At 33.6% G+C, this 17,986-nt stretch overlaps 1 protein-coding gene across 9 annotated transcripts in view; it reads left to right on the top strand.

Annotated features, from left to right (window-relative positions):
- The window catches only part of LOC149797543 (putative phosphorylase b kinase regulatory subunit alpha), a 180,993-nt gene extending 163,745 nt beyond the window's left edge, over nt 1-17,248 (top strand). For all 9 annotated transcript variants that reach the window (XM_089962405.1, XM_089962407.1, XM_089962413.1 and 6 more), the window contains 3 exons: nt 2,837-2,890; nt 8,072-8,278; nt 13,319-17,248. In XM_089962405.1, coding sequence (XP_089818531.1) covers nt 2,837-2,890; nt 8,072-8,278; nt 13,319-13,495 — 438 coding nt within the window. In that variant the 3' untranslated portion in view covers nt 13,496-17,248. The remainder of the gene's footprint in view (nt 1-2,836; nt 2,891-8,071; nt 8,279-13,318) is intronic.
- The last annotated feature ends 738 nt before the right edge of the window (nt 17,249-17,986 follow it).

Raw genomic sequence — 17,986 nt, 5'->3', positions numbered from 1 at the left:
GTAAAAGATAGGGCTCTCTAGGGCATATAGAATTGAAGTATAAGTTAGTGGAATTTGAGTCAGAGCATTTGATTTTCACTTGCCCAGGGCATGTGTCTGAGAAAAAACATTCTTTGAGCTTTGTCATATCAGAATGGGGTTTTCATCAAATGTTTTCTTATGGTGCTTTGTTAGTCCTAAATGAAATGGTGCAAATTTTACATTCAGTATTGTTGCCATGTGGGCATATTTGAAAATCTTTTCACTCAAGAATATCAGAGATGGTTTCAGGAATCCTCCATTAAAAAGAAGAAATGGTCCTATCTGGAAATTCTTTTCAGCCAGTAGTGTGTCAATCTCTTCGAGGAACTTCCGTATAGTCATAGGTTTTGTTCCAAAACAATGCACATGTTCATGTTACAAAAGTATTTTGCAAAAAAATACAACAGTCATAAACAATTTTTGTTTGAATTTAATGTGTGGTCCATTGGCATTATGCCATATGAATCACAAAGCAACACTTAGTTATCCTGCCCAAGTCAGCTCTCATTACACTACTTGCTCAAAATATTTATTTACAACCAAAAATTAGGTCACAAATAACATAAGTAATAAATGGAACAGCTCTAGGAACAAAATTATGTAACATTGGGCTAACGTGAAAAGATGACAAGATCTGATCATGGCACATTCAGTCTTGTGTGCAGATTTTAACAGCAGTAACATCAATAAAGCAACAAAAATACAGACCTTCACAATATCAGTAAAATGTTAATTTTTCTGGAGAAGGGAAGTAATATAGTAAAGAAAAAGACCAAGACCTCAGTCACACCAGTCATTACATTTGGGAACTCCATAGGCAAATGATTAAAGCAATACCCATCTTGCTAAAGTGAAAGCAGGGTGATTTATTTCATCATGGCATTGTATAGGTTTTCACAAGAGATAAACAATACGAAGCTGTTTGCATCCATGAGTGCAAATCCTTTAAAGACGGAATGGTTAATCATAGTGAGGAGTTCTGATGACTTTGACGTTAAAATAACTGCCTTGGACAAATGCACAATTCGGACATAAACAAGTATTTTACATACAGCTTTATAAATCAAACAGAATGGTAACCAGACACACCTTCTACCTTAATTTTTAAATCTCAGTTTAGAACAATATGCACTCCATCTGCAGACTCTACTCAGCAGCTTTGATTGCAAAGGATTAAATAAAGGTCTGTTGAGTTTATATCTAGTTTTATGGTAGAAGGATTAAATAAAGGTCTGTTGAGTTTATATCTGGTTTTACCATAGAAGAATTAGGGAAATGCCTAAGGTCTGTTGAGTTTATATCTGGTTTTATGATAGAAGAATTAGGGAAATGCCTGTAGAGTTTATATCTAGTTTTACGATAGAAGAATTAAAAACGGTCTGTAGAGTTTATATCTGGTTTTACGATAGAAGAATTAGGGAAATGCCTAAGGTCTATAGAGTTTATATCTGGTTTTACGATAGAAGAATTAGGGAAATGCCTAAGGTCTGTAGAGTTTATATCTGGTTTTACGATAGAAGAATTAGGGAAATGCCTAAGGTCTGTTGAGTTTATATCTGGTTTTATGATAGAAGAATTAGGGAAATGCCTAAGGTCTGTGGAGTTTATATCTGGTTTTACCATAGAAGAATTAGGGAAATGCCTAAGGCCTGTAGAGTTTATATCTGGTTTTATGATAGAAGAATTAGGGAAATGCCTAAGGTCTGTTGAGTTTATATCTGGTTTTATGATAGAAGAATTAAAAAAGTCTGTTGAGTTTATATCTGGTTTTATGATAGAAGGATTAAATAAAGGTCTGTAGAGTTTATATCTGGTTTTATGATAGAAGGATTAAATAAAGGTCTGTTGAGTTTATATCTGGTTTTACGATAGAAGGATTAAATAAAGGTCTGTTGAGTTTATATCTGGTTTTACGATAGAAGAATTAGGGAAATGCCTATGGTCTGTTGAGTTTATATCTGGTTTTATGATAGAAGAATTAGGGAAATGCCTGTAGAGTTTATATCTGGTTTTACCATAGAAGAATTAGGGAAATGCCTAAGGTCTGTTGAGTTTATATCTGGTTTTATGATAGAAGAATTAGGGAAATGCCTGTAGAGTTTATATCTGGTTTTACGAAAGAATTAAAAAAGGTCTGTAGTGTTTATATCTGGTTTTACGATAGAAGAATTAGGGAAATGCCTAAGGTCTGTAGAGTTTATTTCTGGTTTTACGATAGAAGAATTAGGGAAGTGCCTGTTGAGTTTATATCTGGTTTTATAATAGAAGGATTAAAAAAAGGTCTGTAGAGTTTATATCTTGTTTTACCATAAAAGAATTAGGGAAATGCCTAAGGTCTGTTGAGTTTATATCTGGTTTTATGATAGAAGAATTAGGGAAATGTTAAGGTCTGTGGAGTTTATATCTGGTTTTACCGTAGAAGAATTAGGGAAACGCCTAGGGCCTGTAGAGTTTATATCTGGTTTTATGATAGAAGAATTAGGGAAATGCCTAAGGTTTGTTGTGTTTACATCTAGTTTTATGATAGAAGAATTAAAAAAGGTCTGTTGAGTTTATATCTGGTTTAATCTATCCATGCATAATGATTTTTGCTGAATTGCCAAGTGATCATGTATGGTAAAGGTTGATCAAATCAGATTTGACCATTACATTTTCTGCAGTTTACCAAAATGGATGGTGTAATCATTGAAAAGTAATACATATATGAATATTTTTAAAGCCCAACTTGTTGATAAGCTGAGTCATTTGCCTTTAATTAATAAAATAAAGTTACCATATCGAAAGGCTTTCCATGCTATTTTTTGTTTTATTTCAGTGTGATGGCCTTTCCCTTGAGGGTCAGTTCCTTCCACAGAGCCTGACTAGAGAGGTTAGTTTCAAAGGTTTCTTTTTTGAGTAAAATAAGCACTACTAAAAGCTTTATTTGTAGGAAAATAAAAATGAAATGACAGACATATTCTTTGTTCTTTGTAATGCTAGTTTTGGAATCTTATACCAGAGATAATCACTTACAGACCCTGAAATTTTTTTTTTTTAATACCAAATCTGCATTTGGTTTACATTTAATATGCATTTGAAATGCACTCAGAATTTCTTTCTTTCATGTCATGTTTGCATTCAGTTCATTTTTGTCTTTCAACTCTCAACTCTTTGTATTTCCTTTAGTGTCTCAGACATTATGGTGATTTTTTGTTTATAGCTTCTTTTGTTTCTGTTCATTTGGAATCGAATGGTACAAGATAAAGGGAATGAACATGTTTTTGAATCTTGTGTCATTAAAAGTGTGCTTAAGAAAATAGGAAATTATAAAATGCAAATGACAGCAATGAATTTACAGTAAATAAAAATACAGTTGTAGAATATTCATCGATGAAGTTAATCTTTTTATTTCCTTCAGGTTCAGATTGTACAGTGAAGTTAATCGTATTTCCTTACAGGGAAGTTAATCTTATTTCCTTCAGGTACAAATTTCATAGATGCAATCACCTCTGATGACATCATCACATCAGGTGGCTTATAAGCATGGAACAAAATTGTCTGTTATTGTAAAAACAAGATATCTGATTCTGGATTATCATGCAAGAATACAATTTGCCATAGCAATTAGGTCAGAAATTGTAAAATCCAATTACAAATAGGCTTTTTATTTTATTGTCTTATTTGTTGTTCTGCATTCTCTTTGCTGCATTTGCATTCTCTTTTCATAACTGAGTTTACATTCTCTCTCTCTATTTTGTTTGCATTCACTCTTTGTTCAATTTACATTCATTTGTTTCATTTCACCAGTATAATTACCTTTGTACAGTGTTGTACAGGATGATCTTTTTTCTTAAGAGGTAAGTTAGATGCAGCATACACATGTACAAAACATGTTGCAATATTTTACAACAACAAAGAAGTCCTGATCTTGTTTTCCCCGAAGTTAAATTATACTTGTCATCTTTATGGCAAGTTTGGTCAAAAAGCATGTTGACTTGAGAAACTGCAGTTAGCTATATAAAAAATATTTGCAGGTCTCAAACAAAAAACATTCAGGTATCAGGTCAGTTCATGTCCTAAGGAAACCTCTCAGATGTCATCAGATTGAGACATCACTATAATCTATTGTTAGTAATACATTCGACAGCTAACAAATATGCCCATGTAAAAATGAATGCAACTAATTTTTGTGAGTGATGGGTGGTCAAGTTTTAGAACGAGTATTTGAGGGCAGTTCACATTTTTTTCCAACCACTTGTCCAGGTCATGTGACATTGGAAGAGTGACTTGTCCTGACCAAATTTTTATTTGTCCCATTTTTCATCTTTGTAATTTTCTTCATTTCTGATTAAGTTTTTTTTTACATGTATGATATGTTGAGGTATATATTAAATTCAGTTTCCATCTTCAGAATAAGTATACCTCTTCAGTTTATGTTTTTATTAGTCCGTTTGTAAAAGATGAAAATATCTGATTTTGTTGTTCAGATTCTCCAGTGTAAAATAGGAAGTTTCTGATGTTAACTGTTGTAAAGAAGTTTTTTTAAGAATTGGCATATAACACATGAATGCATTAATTGAGCTTTCATATAAAAATTGTGCTTTTCAAAAAATCCGTTTTATGATTTGTAATAAATAGAGGTTATCCCAAAACAATGATCAGTTTCATATTCCATAGAAAAAGCAGCTTTTAATTCACTTCTAAATATATAACTATCTAACACTGATCTCAACATGTATAAGGCCAATACACTTTGCTACTCCCAAAATACATGTACTTTTTATATAGATGATATTGTAAATATGCAACAGTTCACAGCACCTTTGGGACGTTTTAACATATCTTCAGAAAAAATACTAAGTTACACAGATGAGATGTGAGAATGGGTAGTACAATGAGAAAAAATAATTAATTTTTTAAATTATTTTACTTTGTATGAACCAGCAGATTGTGTAGAACAGTACAGAGAAAGATCTGCTATTGCATGATGTGTAGACAAGTATAGATAAGGATCTGACATTGCATGATGTATAGACAAGTATAGATAAGGATCTGACATTGTATGATGTGTAGACAAGTATAGACAAGGATCTGCCATTGCATGTTGTTTAGACAAGTATAGACAAGGATCTGCTATTGCATGATGTGTAGACAAATATGGACAAGGGTCTGCTATTGCACGATGTGTAGACAAGTATTGACAAGGATCTGCCATTATATGATGTGTAGACAAGTATAGACAAGGAACTGCCATTGCATGATGCATAGACAAGTATGGACAAGGATCTGCTATTGCATGATGCATAGACAAGTATGGACAAGTGTCTGCCATTGCATGATGTGTAGACAAGTATAAAGATCTGCCATTGCATGATGCATAGACAAGTATAGACAAGGATCTGCTATTGCATGATGTGTAGACAAGTATAGATAAGGATCTGCCATTGCATGATGTGTAGACAAGTAAAGACAAGGATCTGCCATTGCATGATGTGTAGACAAGTATAGACAAGGATCTGACATTGCATGATGTGTAGGCAAGTATAGACAAGGATCTGTCATTGTATGATGTGTACAACAGTATAGACAAGGATCTACCATTGCATGATGCATAGACAAGTATAGATAAGGATCTGCCATTGCATGATGCATAGAAAAGTATGGACAAGGATCTGCTATTGCATGATGTGTAGACAAGTATAAAGATCTGCCATTGCATGATGCATAGACAAGTATAGACAAGGATCTGCTATTGCATGATGTGTAGACAAACATGAACAAGGGTCTGTTATTGCATGATGTGTAGACAAGTATTGACAAGGATCTGCTGTTATATGATGTGTAGACAAGTATAGACAAGGATCTGCCTTTGTATGATGTGTAGACAAGTATAGACAAAGATCTGACATTGCATGATGTGTAGACAAGTATAGACAAGGATCTGCCATTGTATGATGCATAGACAAGTATGGACAAGGATCTGCTATTGCATGATGCATAGACAAGTATGGACAAGTGTCTGCCATTGCATGATGTGTAGACAAGTATAAAGATCTGCCATTGCATGATGCATAGACAAGTATGGACAAGGATCTGCCATTGCATGATGTGTAGACAAGTATAAAGATCTGCCATTGCATGATGCATAGAGAAGTATAGACAAGGATCTGCCATTGCATGGTGTGTAGACAAGTATAGACAAGGATCTGCTATTGCATGATGCGTAGATAAATATGGACATGGGTCTGCTATTGCATGATGTGTAGACAAGTATTGACAAGGATATGCCATTGTATGATGTGAGGGTCTACTTTGTATTAGCCAGCTGATTACTGATATGGCTTAATAAAAGAAATCTTATCCTGGACACTCTTTATTTTATTCTATTCTTAATAAATAAAGTAATTTATGTGTTTCCATCATTTCTTTCTTCAGATTTGTAAAGTTGCATTCCATGCCATATTGGAACATAACAAAAAGATAACACTGGACTGTGTTAAATTGTAACTTGATTACATAGAAATTTGTAATTTGTTATGTATATTTGATTTACTTATATCTGATTTAATATATATTTATTTCAATTTAATTGTTTGTCAGTTTTATTTTTTTATATTTTTCATTACATGATATTGTAAAGTAAATTTATTCACTAAAGATGATACTTTTTCAGAAAATAGTTTGACCTTGACTGTTAGTTTATAAATGCCAGATGTTGATCTAAACCCTGACCTTGTTTCAAAATTTGTAGTAACCATCGTAAACAAGTTCTATTTTACTTTAAAATGATTGGTTGTTGTCAAAGTCATGATGGGATTTTGGGTTTAAGATGTAAACAAATTTTTTTATATTTTATTTTTTGAATAAAATGATTGGTTGTCATCAGGGTCACACTGGGTAGATGTGATCTCTAACCAGTACGTAGTTTCTATAACGTTTGAGAAGATGATCACGTGACCCCTTGTTTACATTTTACAAGACCATAAAACCTATGTTTTGGAGAATTATTCTTAGTTGCAGCTGGACCTTTTCTTATACTAGAAGTTGTATGTTGTCTTGTTTGAGTTATTTCAAATTACGTGGATTCAAAAGGATTAATTCTGTTATTTTTCTGGAAAATACATGTGCTTATGTAATATTGTGGAACAAGGACAGTTTTTTAATAAAAATTTATTTAGCTATCAGAAACTGGAGTGATAATTCTTGTTTCTACAAGGAGCTGTAGACTTCAACACTACAGATTGCAGCATACATCATCGTCTTCCATCTTGGATTCTTCATCTGGATTCAAACGTGAAATCAGTAGAACATTTTGTTATTAGAATTAATACAATTTTATTCTTGGATTATTCTTGGATAATTTTGGATTTGATTATATAAAATCATTTTTACAGAATTTTTCAGGGAAATAAATTATTGTATTTTTCAAAACTTGTTTTCACTCTTTCTTGTGTTACTGTTTATTCAAACCTAAACACGTGACATAAGAAAGGAAAAAAATGTGGTGTATCAGTTGTGCAAATGAAGTTAGAATTTTCTGTTTTGGAAAATTTGCACTAGCCCTGACTTAACTTTGGTCATCAGGCACTTGTCCGACAGAAATATTCCCAGGCATTGGGCTATTCAATTTTTACAGCCCTGGTAGGCTATTTTCAACTGTCTTACAGTTCACTGTTGTAATAAGTTACTCAAAAAGGAAAGAAGCCCTCAACTACCTTACAGACAATGTGTGTTGTTTGTTTGGTTGAGTGGTCAGTTTTTTAATGGCACATCAACACATGAAAGGTTATGTCATGCAGTGGGGGGGGGGCTGGGAATAAATTGCCTTGTCTAGATTGACAGGACAGTGGCTGATCTGACTGGGTTTAAAACTGCACTATTCTGGTCATCAGTCTGAGAAGTTGCAGTTCCTACCTAGGAGAAAAAAATTCCCTTGTGGCCAGACATGAAAACAGTAAACTCTATATTATTGGATGTCTGAGTTAAGTATATATATATATATATATATATATATATATATATATATATATGGCTGCATAAAATTGACTAATTTCAAATTTTTCAATCACAGATGACTCCTGGAGAGTTCAAGTTTGCCCTGCAGGTGGAGACAGTACTAAACAAGATTCCACAACCAGAGTATAGACAGCTGATGGTGGAGGCATTGATGGTACTAACCATGCTCACAGAGGATGACTGTAGTAAAATAAACCTCCGCTATGTCATACATGTTGACAAGCTGGTACATGAGGCTAACAACCTATTCATTGCTGATCAGGTAAAAAAGTAGATTTATGTTGTTGTACCTAAAACAGGTTTTAGAAAAAATATTGCAAGAGGTTATATGTTATTTGGTATGTACATGTATGTGGGAACCTTGTACCATATAAGATGTGTCCAGTTGAAAACTGCACAGACCCAGATCTGCTGTTGCATAATGTACCAGCAGATCTGAGTACATGCAGTTTGTTAGGAGTAAACAGCAGAACAAACAGCATAGACCCTGATCTGCATGTGCATTATTGTAAGAAGATAACCAGGTTAGGGTCATATTACAACAAAGAACACCAATGATAATAACAAAAATACAATGTTTATTTATGAATGATTCAGTGGAAAAGATTATGTTCATTTGTGTGCATACAAGATCCAAATTTTGGACAAATAGCATAGTATACATGAACCTGGTAATGTAATGCAATGTAAATGAAAATGTGAATTGGTACAAAAGAAAAGAACTTTAAATAGTAACAGATTTACGATTCAAAGTGATTTCACACAATGGAATCAAATCATTCACATTGATGTCAACAATTTTCACACAAATAATCAATGATATGGTTCAAGGAAATATTATATGCTTTACTCAAATAGTAAAATGTATGAGTTTTTCATTCAAATAATGAAATACAAAATATCTTCTCAGCCCCAACACTATGTTGGAAGGTTGAGGAGCCATCACCAATGGTCTGCCCCTCCAAGTCTGCCTAAGAATCTGTGGTCTTTTGTTCTCTGTAAAGGTTGAAAAGCCCCCACCAATGGTCCACCCCTCCTAGTCTGCCTAAAGATCTGTGGTCTTTTGTTCTCTATAAAGGTTGAGGAGCCCCCACCAATGGTCCACCCCTCCTAGTCTGCCTAAAGATATGTGGTCTTTTGTTCTCAGTAAAGGTTGAGGAGCCCCAACCAATGGTCCACCCCTCATAGTCTGCCTAAAGATCTGTACAATCTTTTGTTCTCTGCAATCCCATTGGTCTAGAAGCCTTGGTTCCTCACCAGTTGACAGTCTTAGTCTTCTTCCAGCCAACATCCTCCCCAACAGCAGCTCACTGGGTAGAGCAGAACCCATATTAGCCCATGGCAAAATGACACCTGCAGTCTGGTGTATATATGGAGATACAGCATATTACTCCATCACTCTCCCAGCACAACACTTGGCTACCAGTCAATCAGCCATCTGTCAGTCACTGGTCAGCCAACCCACCAGTTAATCAGTGGTCAAACATTCCATCATCATCAACCAGTCAGTCAATCAACTCTACAGCTGGTCAATCAATCACTCAGCTGAAAATATATCCAAATCCATGTACTACAAATGACACGGGCATGTATAATAGCTTGTAATGATGTTATGGACTGTATAAACTCGAGTTCATTCTTTTATACAAATTATATTATCGGGAGAACTATACAAAATGATAAGCAGGTTCAAAAGTATACTAAACGTCCCTTAATAAATGCAGTGTTATTACAGATGTAATCATTCTGTTGAATCACATACAAATAAATTAGGAAATAGACTATAACAATGCAATATATGAAACAAGTCAGAGTTACCAAAAATATAAAATAAACATGGTAGCACAGTAATTATGTCCTATAATTGAAATAGGAAACTAATATATAATTCAAATACCTCTACAGCTGGAGATCGCATGTTGTTAAAGTAGACTGCTCACTGACAAGACTTCTCATAATGTAACATTTTGCTCTACGGTGAGGTAATTTATACACAGACTACGTAGCCTTACATCATCTGTGTGCTTGAGGAATATCAGTTTTCCCAAATCAAGCACGTCATTTGTGCAGCAAAGGATGAACCAAACTCACTGTTTCAAAATAATATGCGATATACAAAAATCACCCTAGGGTAATGCTGTACACAATAAAACGAAACCAGAGTACATGTATTTAATAAAACGATAGATTTATACAATTCCATGACAATTATGCTATGGCAGATCAGGATCTTTGTTGTTTGCAATTTGACTCAGTCAGTATATATGGCAAACAGCACTGTCATTGCATAATGTCAGGGTCTATACCAAAGTTCTAGATAAAAATTTAACGACTTGGGAATTTTACTCCCCAGTTTAGAACACTTTGTGAGTTTTTAAATGTGATGGAGTATTTTGTGGACATTGCAAAGCACAAACAGTACGGGACTGTTGAACTTGAAGAAAATTGAGATCAAAATTGGTAAAGGAAACTTTGACATATTGCATGTTTTATCGTCATCAAAAATGTAGATAGGACTGGAAATTTTAATCAACACTATGAAATATCAAATTTAAAAATGTAAAAATAGGTCATAAATTTTTGTACATTTTCTTTCCAAACAACATTTCTAGTACACCGCAATTAATGATATGTAAGGAAATTTCGATCAATGAAAATTTTGCTCACGCCAAGTGGAGGGAATACTCTAATAAATAAATACAAATGAAATAATTTTTTTAACAACTGAAATTTGTGTTCTAGTAGCTTTTAATTTCTTTTAAGTGTAATTATCATCAATGCAATGTGTCCTCCTGTAATTAAAGTTAAAATGTGTCAGTCTACCGTAACAACTATGTCCGCGAGCATTTTTCTGAGAACCTAATTAAGTTCCGACTGTGTTTTGATAACTGACTTCCAGAAGTATTTGTTGTATTGTTGCACTGAATTAAAAGCTGGCCTCCTTTGTATTATCACATTAATTAAATTATGTATTTTGAATCAAATAAAGGAAGTGGAATAAAAGAAAAGTTAAAAGGCACAAAAATCCTACAGACTTAAAATCTAGCGGCCCTGGTCATATGTCAGGTGAACTCACTTCACTTGATCAATCAAACACTTACAAATGTTATTGTGGATGTAGCATAAACTACCTTAAATTAACAGACTCTTTCATAACTGTGATCAGAGATAACAAGGCAGCCAAGTGAAACAAATGCTTTGTAAAATAAAGAGCATGATTTCATAGATACACACCATTGTGGGCAAGCAAGTTTTGAACTGTCATCTAGAGATATCCTTAAGGATGATGAAGTTTCATTATCAATTCCAGTTAATTAATTCATGACATCAATATTGCACTAATTGAGCAATACAAAATTTGAGTTGCAGCATAGACAATTGTCTCACGAAATAAATGTTGCGTGTTTTTTAAAAAAAGGAATCCTTTAGTCTAGTTCCCTGCTTTGTGGACTCCCGATTCAACAGGATAATATTAAAACACCACTACGGGAACCAGACTCATCAAGAAAAAAGCAGTGATGTAATACACATATTTTTTTTCACGTACACATGATGGTTGTTGAAACCAGTTGGAACAATCTTTTATATGTTGGACATTTTGAAAATAAATGTTATTTAAACAGAATAATGAACAACTTCATTAGAAAAAGCGTGTTATTAAAAATTATTGTAGACTTGATTGTAAAATGAGGATTCAGTCAATAAACAGCCCATTTCCCTAACGTCGCCCCCCCCCCCCCAGTTTTCTTGCTGTCAAAGCGATTTTTTTCAATTTTTGGAGGTCCCTCAGTAACTCGTGTCTTGATTATAGTGCAGTCTGTGTTTGTGGACCCCATTGTGCATTAGTTATTGAGGGAGAGGTGTTTAGGGAAATTGGGTTGTCTTTTAGTAAATGGCATCAGTTTGGTTACATGTAAATGCTCAGACATTTTGTAAATGTTGCAGCTTTGGTTAGAGGCCATACTGACTTACATAGATTACAGGGACAAATAAAGCATTGGAGATTCATCAAAATGACATTACTTTAAAAAATAATAAAGAATTAGCCATTCTTGTCAGAAATCTGATTGTTGATCATACTGAGATATGTAGATGTTCATAGTTTAGGAAGATTTTAACAGTTATCATTTTGAGTGAGAATTTCGCTGTGTGTAAAATTATCATATTCATGTTGCATATATTATATTATGCAACATTATGACCCAGTTTAATTACGGAAATTGCACTGCTTTAAAAGAAATTAGTGAAATACATGCAGCCATGTGACTTAGCATGAATACTGACAAATAAATTAGCTTTAAAACATTTTAAGTCCTTTAAAGCTGTCAGAATTTTAGGAAACTTCTACTGGGTACTGATCGATCCTAACGATCGGTTACCCAGGTACCCAATCAAGGGAAGATTGTATTAATTGTGATCCTGAACTGCTTTGTAGGTTCCTACATGCCAAACCCCAAGAGAGGTATACACACAATTATTACTAATATAAGTGGCAAAATTTGTAATCTGAGCATATATATGACATGCCATTATTACAGAAAACTGTATGAAAAATGTGCATTTCTGTTTGCTATTTACATGGATCTGCAGTTAAAATTCTTGTCACAAACTGGTTAAATTTAGTAGTTAGTAAGACTGTAATGATGCAAAACAAATTGATACATTATTTATGCATAATACTCACTTTAACTAGACTACATGTTTAATTTTTGCTCAATGTTCATGAAGTTCACAAATGATGAGTGCTTTATTTCAACCCTGTCAAATGCTTCTTTCAAAATTTTTAAAGTGCTAATGATTTGTCCTTTTCCTAATGTAACATGTTTTTGAGTTTAACAAAATCCTTATCCTCTATCATAAATCACATCAGAATAGCCCATTTCTCTTCATATCTGGTGCCATTTTTTTTCTCAGTTAGAATGATCCACTATGTATGTTTGTATCAAAATATAATGAAGCTGTGGCACATAGTTTCACATTCGAGAAACCTGTCTGTTTTCTTGGAACTGTTTCATCTACAGTTAATAAAAATTAGAAAATAAAGAAATTAGACAGAGATCTAATGATGGATAAATGTGCAGCAGTCAGCAGTCACATGACAAGAGCTTCGAACTGTAAATGTTATTCTTTGTCTTGCTTGCTCATGATACATTTGATCAGAACTTAGAAACATTTTTTAAAATTTTTGTTAAACATGTACATGGTTGTCCATTTTATTAGCTTGGTTATTATCAAATGGACAGGTACCCAAGTTACCAGATACCCAGTGACATCTTTAAAGTCCTTTATATCTACCTTTCAGCATGTGCCCAGACATGTGATTGATCAGTATAGAGGTGCAGCAGGAATATGTCAGCACCTTTATGACAGTGCTCCAAGTGGCCGATATGGTACGATGTCCTATTTGTGTCGTGCTGTGGCCAAACAGCTTCATCTCCCATTTGGACCCAATGGTGACCTGGAATGTGCTGTTAGCTGAATCTGAACAAATTAAATGAGAAAAGAATGGAATGAATATTATTTCAGGCAATGATCTTATTTTTGGACCTCATTTTAACTGGATGCTCAAGCATAAATTTATTTATACAAACTAACCTATGTTTATTATTCTTCTCATGTGTGTCACTGCTCCATGAACTCCTAGTTGATGCAGCAGGTGGTTGTACCTGCAGTATGTGTATTTTATATTGAGATCTTCAAGTAAACGCTTGTAAAATCAAAGATCTCATGTGTCAAGTAAAATGTTGTATTCAGTATAGTTTTTATGTGATTTTTATTACCAGCAATCCAGTCGATATTTTCAGATAACATTGTAAATAGTTTAGGTGATGGCTGTGACCCAATACTAGTCCAGGAAAAAGTAATATTGTTCATTCCACTTTACCCAATAGAAGCACCACTGATCTGGTAAGATTGGTAGAAATTTCAAAGTTTCTTTTACATCACCTTATATGTCTTGTTAAGTATTTTTTATTGTACCATGTATTTTCACATAGATCAAACAGAATTGTGCTGTTTTACTGAAGTGTACACTATTGGTGTATGGTGTATAGTTAAGACAAATCCACAGTAAATTGCTTTGTTTTCACCCAGTAGAACTTATTGTGTATATGAAGGGCTATAGTCCCTTGTCAGGCTCAAATAATGTCAGTGTATTGGCAGTCTGGTTACAAGTATACCCCTTGTCCAGCTGAGACAACAGTTGTGAGTTGACACTCTGGCAATAGTATATCCCTTGGCCAGCTCAGATAATTGCAGTGAATTGACAGTCTGGCTTATTTTTGCAGATAGCAATTTTTTTTACATTCAAATGATTTATTGGGTTGGGTTTGAACCAGATTATAAAAGCCAGATATAAGCCCATGAAATAAACTGTTTACAAAATATGTCTTGATGTTTTCCTAATTTAAGTTAAAAACTGTAATTATTATAATGTAATGTAAAAAAGGTAGCCTGTGTACGGACTTGGCACTGTGGCAAACTTAATTTCATGTTTTGGCAGTCATCTATTTACTGAATTGTTGTTTTCTGATGATATGTTATATACTGTGCTTTTCAAAACTCCAATGCTAGGGTTTTTGCAATTTTGGCAAACATGTTGCATGTTGGAGTTTTGCCGAGTGCAGCATTTCTCTTTGTGATTGAATTTGTTGCATTATTCCCGATTATTGGTTGAAGATTTTAGATCTACCAACTCTTAAGTTTACCTTTCAAATTGTGCATCTGGTCTTGCAATAGATTACACTGATTGGAGTTTTTCAGAAAGTAAAGATAATTGCCTAAAGATGAACTTCGTATCATGTAGAAGTTAAACCTCATTCTTTCGAATGGCAGAGATTTCAGTGAATTCACTCTACAGACAATGCCACATGCAATACTTGGGATGAGAGAATGACCAAGAAAAATTATCATGTACTAGTTATTTTTCTGATTGTGATATTGTAATTGATCTTCAGTCATGGTTGCGAAGGCATTGTGATATTGTAATTGATCTTCAGTTATGGTTGAGAAGGCATTGTGCTAATCAACGTAAAAAGCTCCTGCATATTCGTAATGAAATTCGATAATTTGCCTTTTAAATACATCTGATTCCCATCTTGTTGTGTGAAACTGACACATGATCAGCTGGTACTTTCCACAAGCAATAGTAAATTCCTCAGTATTTAAATATTGATTAGCACCAGGGTCAGAAAATTCTCTTGACTGAATTGTTTTTGTGTCATTAATTTGGGAATTAAAATTGATAACATATTGATTAGCACCAGAGACAGAAAATACTCTTGACTGATTTGTTTTTGTGTTGTTAATATGGGAATTAAGATTGAAGGCAAATTCCAGCTATCTTTCCATAACAGATGTGGAAGAACATCCTTGTCTGAAAGATCATTCATTGCAAAACCAGATTTACCTGACTTAGGGGTGATCAGTGTTGGCATTTCTTTCCTCCTATAAATGATAGAGTTAGACCATGTCCAGTCACATCGTGCATGCAGTTTATGTTGCTTTCCGTTTCATTATTGGAAAAACCATGATGTGAATATCTTCAGCACTGACCGAATATGGAATAATTTGTAATCACTTGATCACAGTGATAGAAAAAGATATTAAACAAAACTTGAAATCAGATGGTAAGGCTAGATTTTGCTTTAAGTGTCTTTGAGTTATAATCACTTTTTGTTTGCTTTTATTTTTTTTTAAAAACCTCTTTACCTATCAAACTAGAAATAGTTGAATCTTTTTATGTCATTGCAAAAGGATTATAAAGTGTTTGTTAAAATGTTGTCTGTCCACCTGTTTTCTACATATCCATACTACCTTTTGCCTGCGCATAATATCTTAAATTCTCTGACAAACTTTGTGGATGGCATGCACTTGAGTTAAAAATGAAGCCTGTTAATTTGGACATGAAAGGTCAGGGTCTCTGTGACTGAAAGAAGAAACATTGTTTATACTTGTCACCCATTATGTGATTTACATACATGCTAATGTATATCTTATGTACTTGACAGTCATCCTTTAACCAAGGATGCAAACAGCAGCATTTTTATTAACAAAAGGCTTAAATATAATTTACATGGAAAGTACTGCACATCTAAATAAAATGAACTGCTGCATCATCCCCCTCCCATCTGCCACTGTCACAGTAGTGTTTGACTTTAACCACACAATTTGGCTTAAAATTTTTATCCCCTTCACTGTCAGATTAAACATGTTCTACTGTATATTCATTGCAGATAACTAATTAGCTTGTCATGTCCACAAAAAATGCATTCATCCATTAATTCTTACTGTATCAATATTTATTCAAAATTTCTAGATTTGGTGAATCAAATGTTGGCATGAGTGCTTACTCCTTTTGACTATGTTTTTGTTTTTTGTGGTTGATCTTGCAACCATTTGCTTTCCAAAGTTAGTAAAATTAAGAGAATCGAGTGATGTTTGTCAAACAGGATGTACCAGGTACTTACCATAATGTATTTTGCCCCTTGCGGTAAAAGCATCTGTAGAATTTGAATTTTCTTGCAGAGTATTTCATTGCCAAGGAAGCAATAGCTTTACCAATTGTCCAAGCCATCAGGAGGTTGTATTTGCCTAAGTTTCATTGTACAGATATTCTGAGACTTCTCAGTTTAGTAGGTTTAATTGTTGGTACACTGTGTGTAGTGTATGTAATAAGTTGGGAAAATTTAGTAGCTTGTTGAGACACTGTGTATGTAATGTAGTACAGCCTTGGAATGTTTATTGTTAGCTAAACCACCGCAGATGTATGATGTGTTGTGCCAAAAGTTTTGTTAAAGCCATATTTATTTAAGAAACTTTTATCAAATGGGAGCACGAACATAAAATTTCAGGGATTTTATACAAAACATTTGTCTCATTGAGACATTGTCTCCCAACAAGCACAGAAAATATAATGAGATAAATCTTGTGCTGAGGGTGTAAATAATGAGCATGTGCGCAAATGTTATAACATTTTCTGAAATTATACAATGTTTTAATAAATATTCACTTTATGTAAAGTCCAACTGCAAACAACACATACACTAATCTTTTATTCTACCAAAATACTCTTTACAAACTGCATTAATCCAGGCCTGCAAGTGCATGATGTGATGGCAGAGATGGATCTTTGGAATTTGTAGTTGGACACATTATATGGATGGTATTTGGTTGTTTTTACTTTGTAAATCTTTTATAATATCTTGGTGATTAAACATTATGATGAAGTTTCCTTTCGTGTTTTTGAAGTTCTTTTGTTAGATGAGTTTGAATTTAGTTATACAGACTTACAGTATCCTGGATAATTTAGAATTTTTTTTTTAAGATTGTCCATTTTACTCAGTCTGCTTATATGTTTGAAAATCTTTATGTTATCCCCTTGGTGAAAAAGTTGGAAGGGAATGTATCATTTTGCCCATTTTTTTCAATGGTTCATTCTTTTTTTTCATGACACCTTCAATATCTTAGACCCCATTTCACCCACACATACAAAAATTTGTATTTGGATGCCTTTCAGGAAGAGTAGCTCAGCCATGCCAAAATGATGACAGTGTGGCCTGAGTTGCATGATTTTTGTATTTTTACTTCTTTGGTTATACCCTTAAACTTTATACTCATGAAAATTATACACAGCTCACTTGATAACTCCTCCCCGGATAATTCTCAAACCTGCTCATAACCCGTGGGTAGGCACGGATCCCTTTTTCAAAACTAGAAAATAAATTTGTTTTAAAGAATTGGCCCCTATCTGTTATACGCAAAGAAAATCTGTATCAATATTGATGAATATATTGTTTATTTTAATGTCAAAAAGTGTGCACCTAGAAATTTTAATCAACATTATGAAATTCTCTACTTTTAATAGCAATTAATATATTTTGTTAAATTTTCTTTCCAAACAACATTTTTAATACACAGTTCATAGCAATATTCGGGAAAATTTTGATTAATGAAAATGTCATTAATGCCT

Source organism: Sinohyriopsis cumingii, chromosome 6 (assembly GCF_028554795.1).
Source record: "Sinohyriopsis cumingii isolate HCF-2022 chromosome 6, ASM2855479v2, whole genome shotgun sequence".
Lineage (NCBI taxonomy): Eukaryota > Metazoa > Mollusca > Bivalvia > Unionida > Unionidae > Sinohyriopsis > Sinohyriopsis cumingii.
This window is presented reverse-complemented; position numbering and strand designations above follow the sequence as displayed.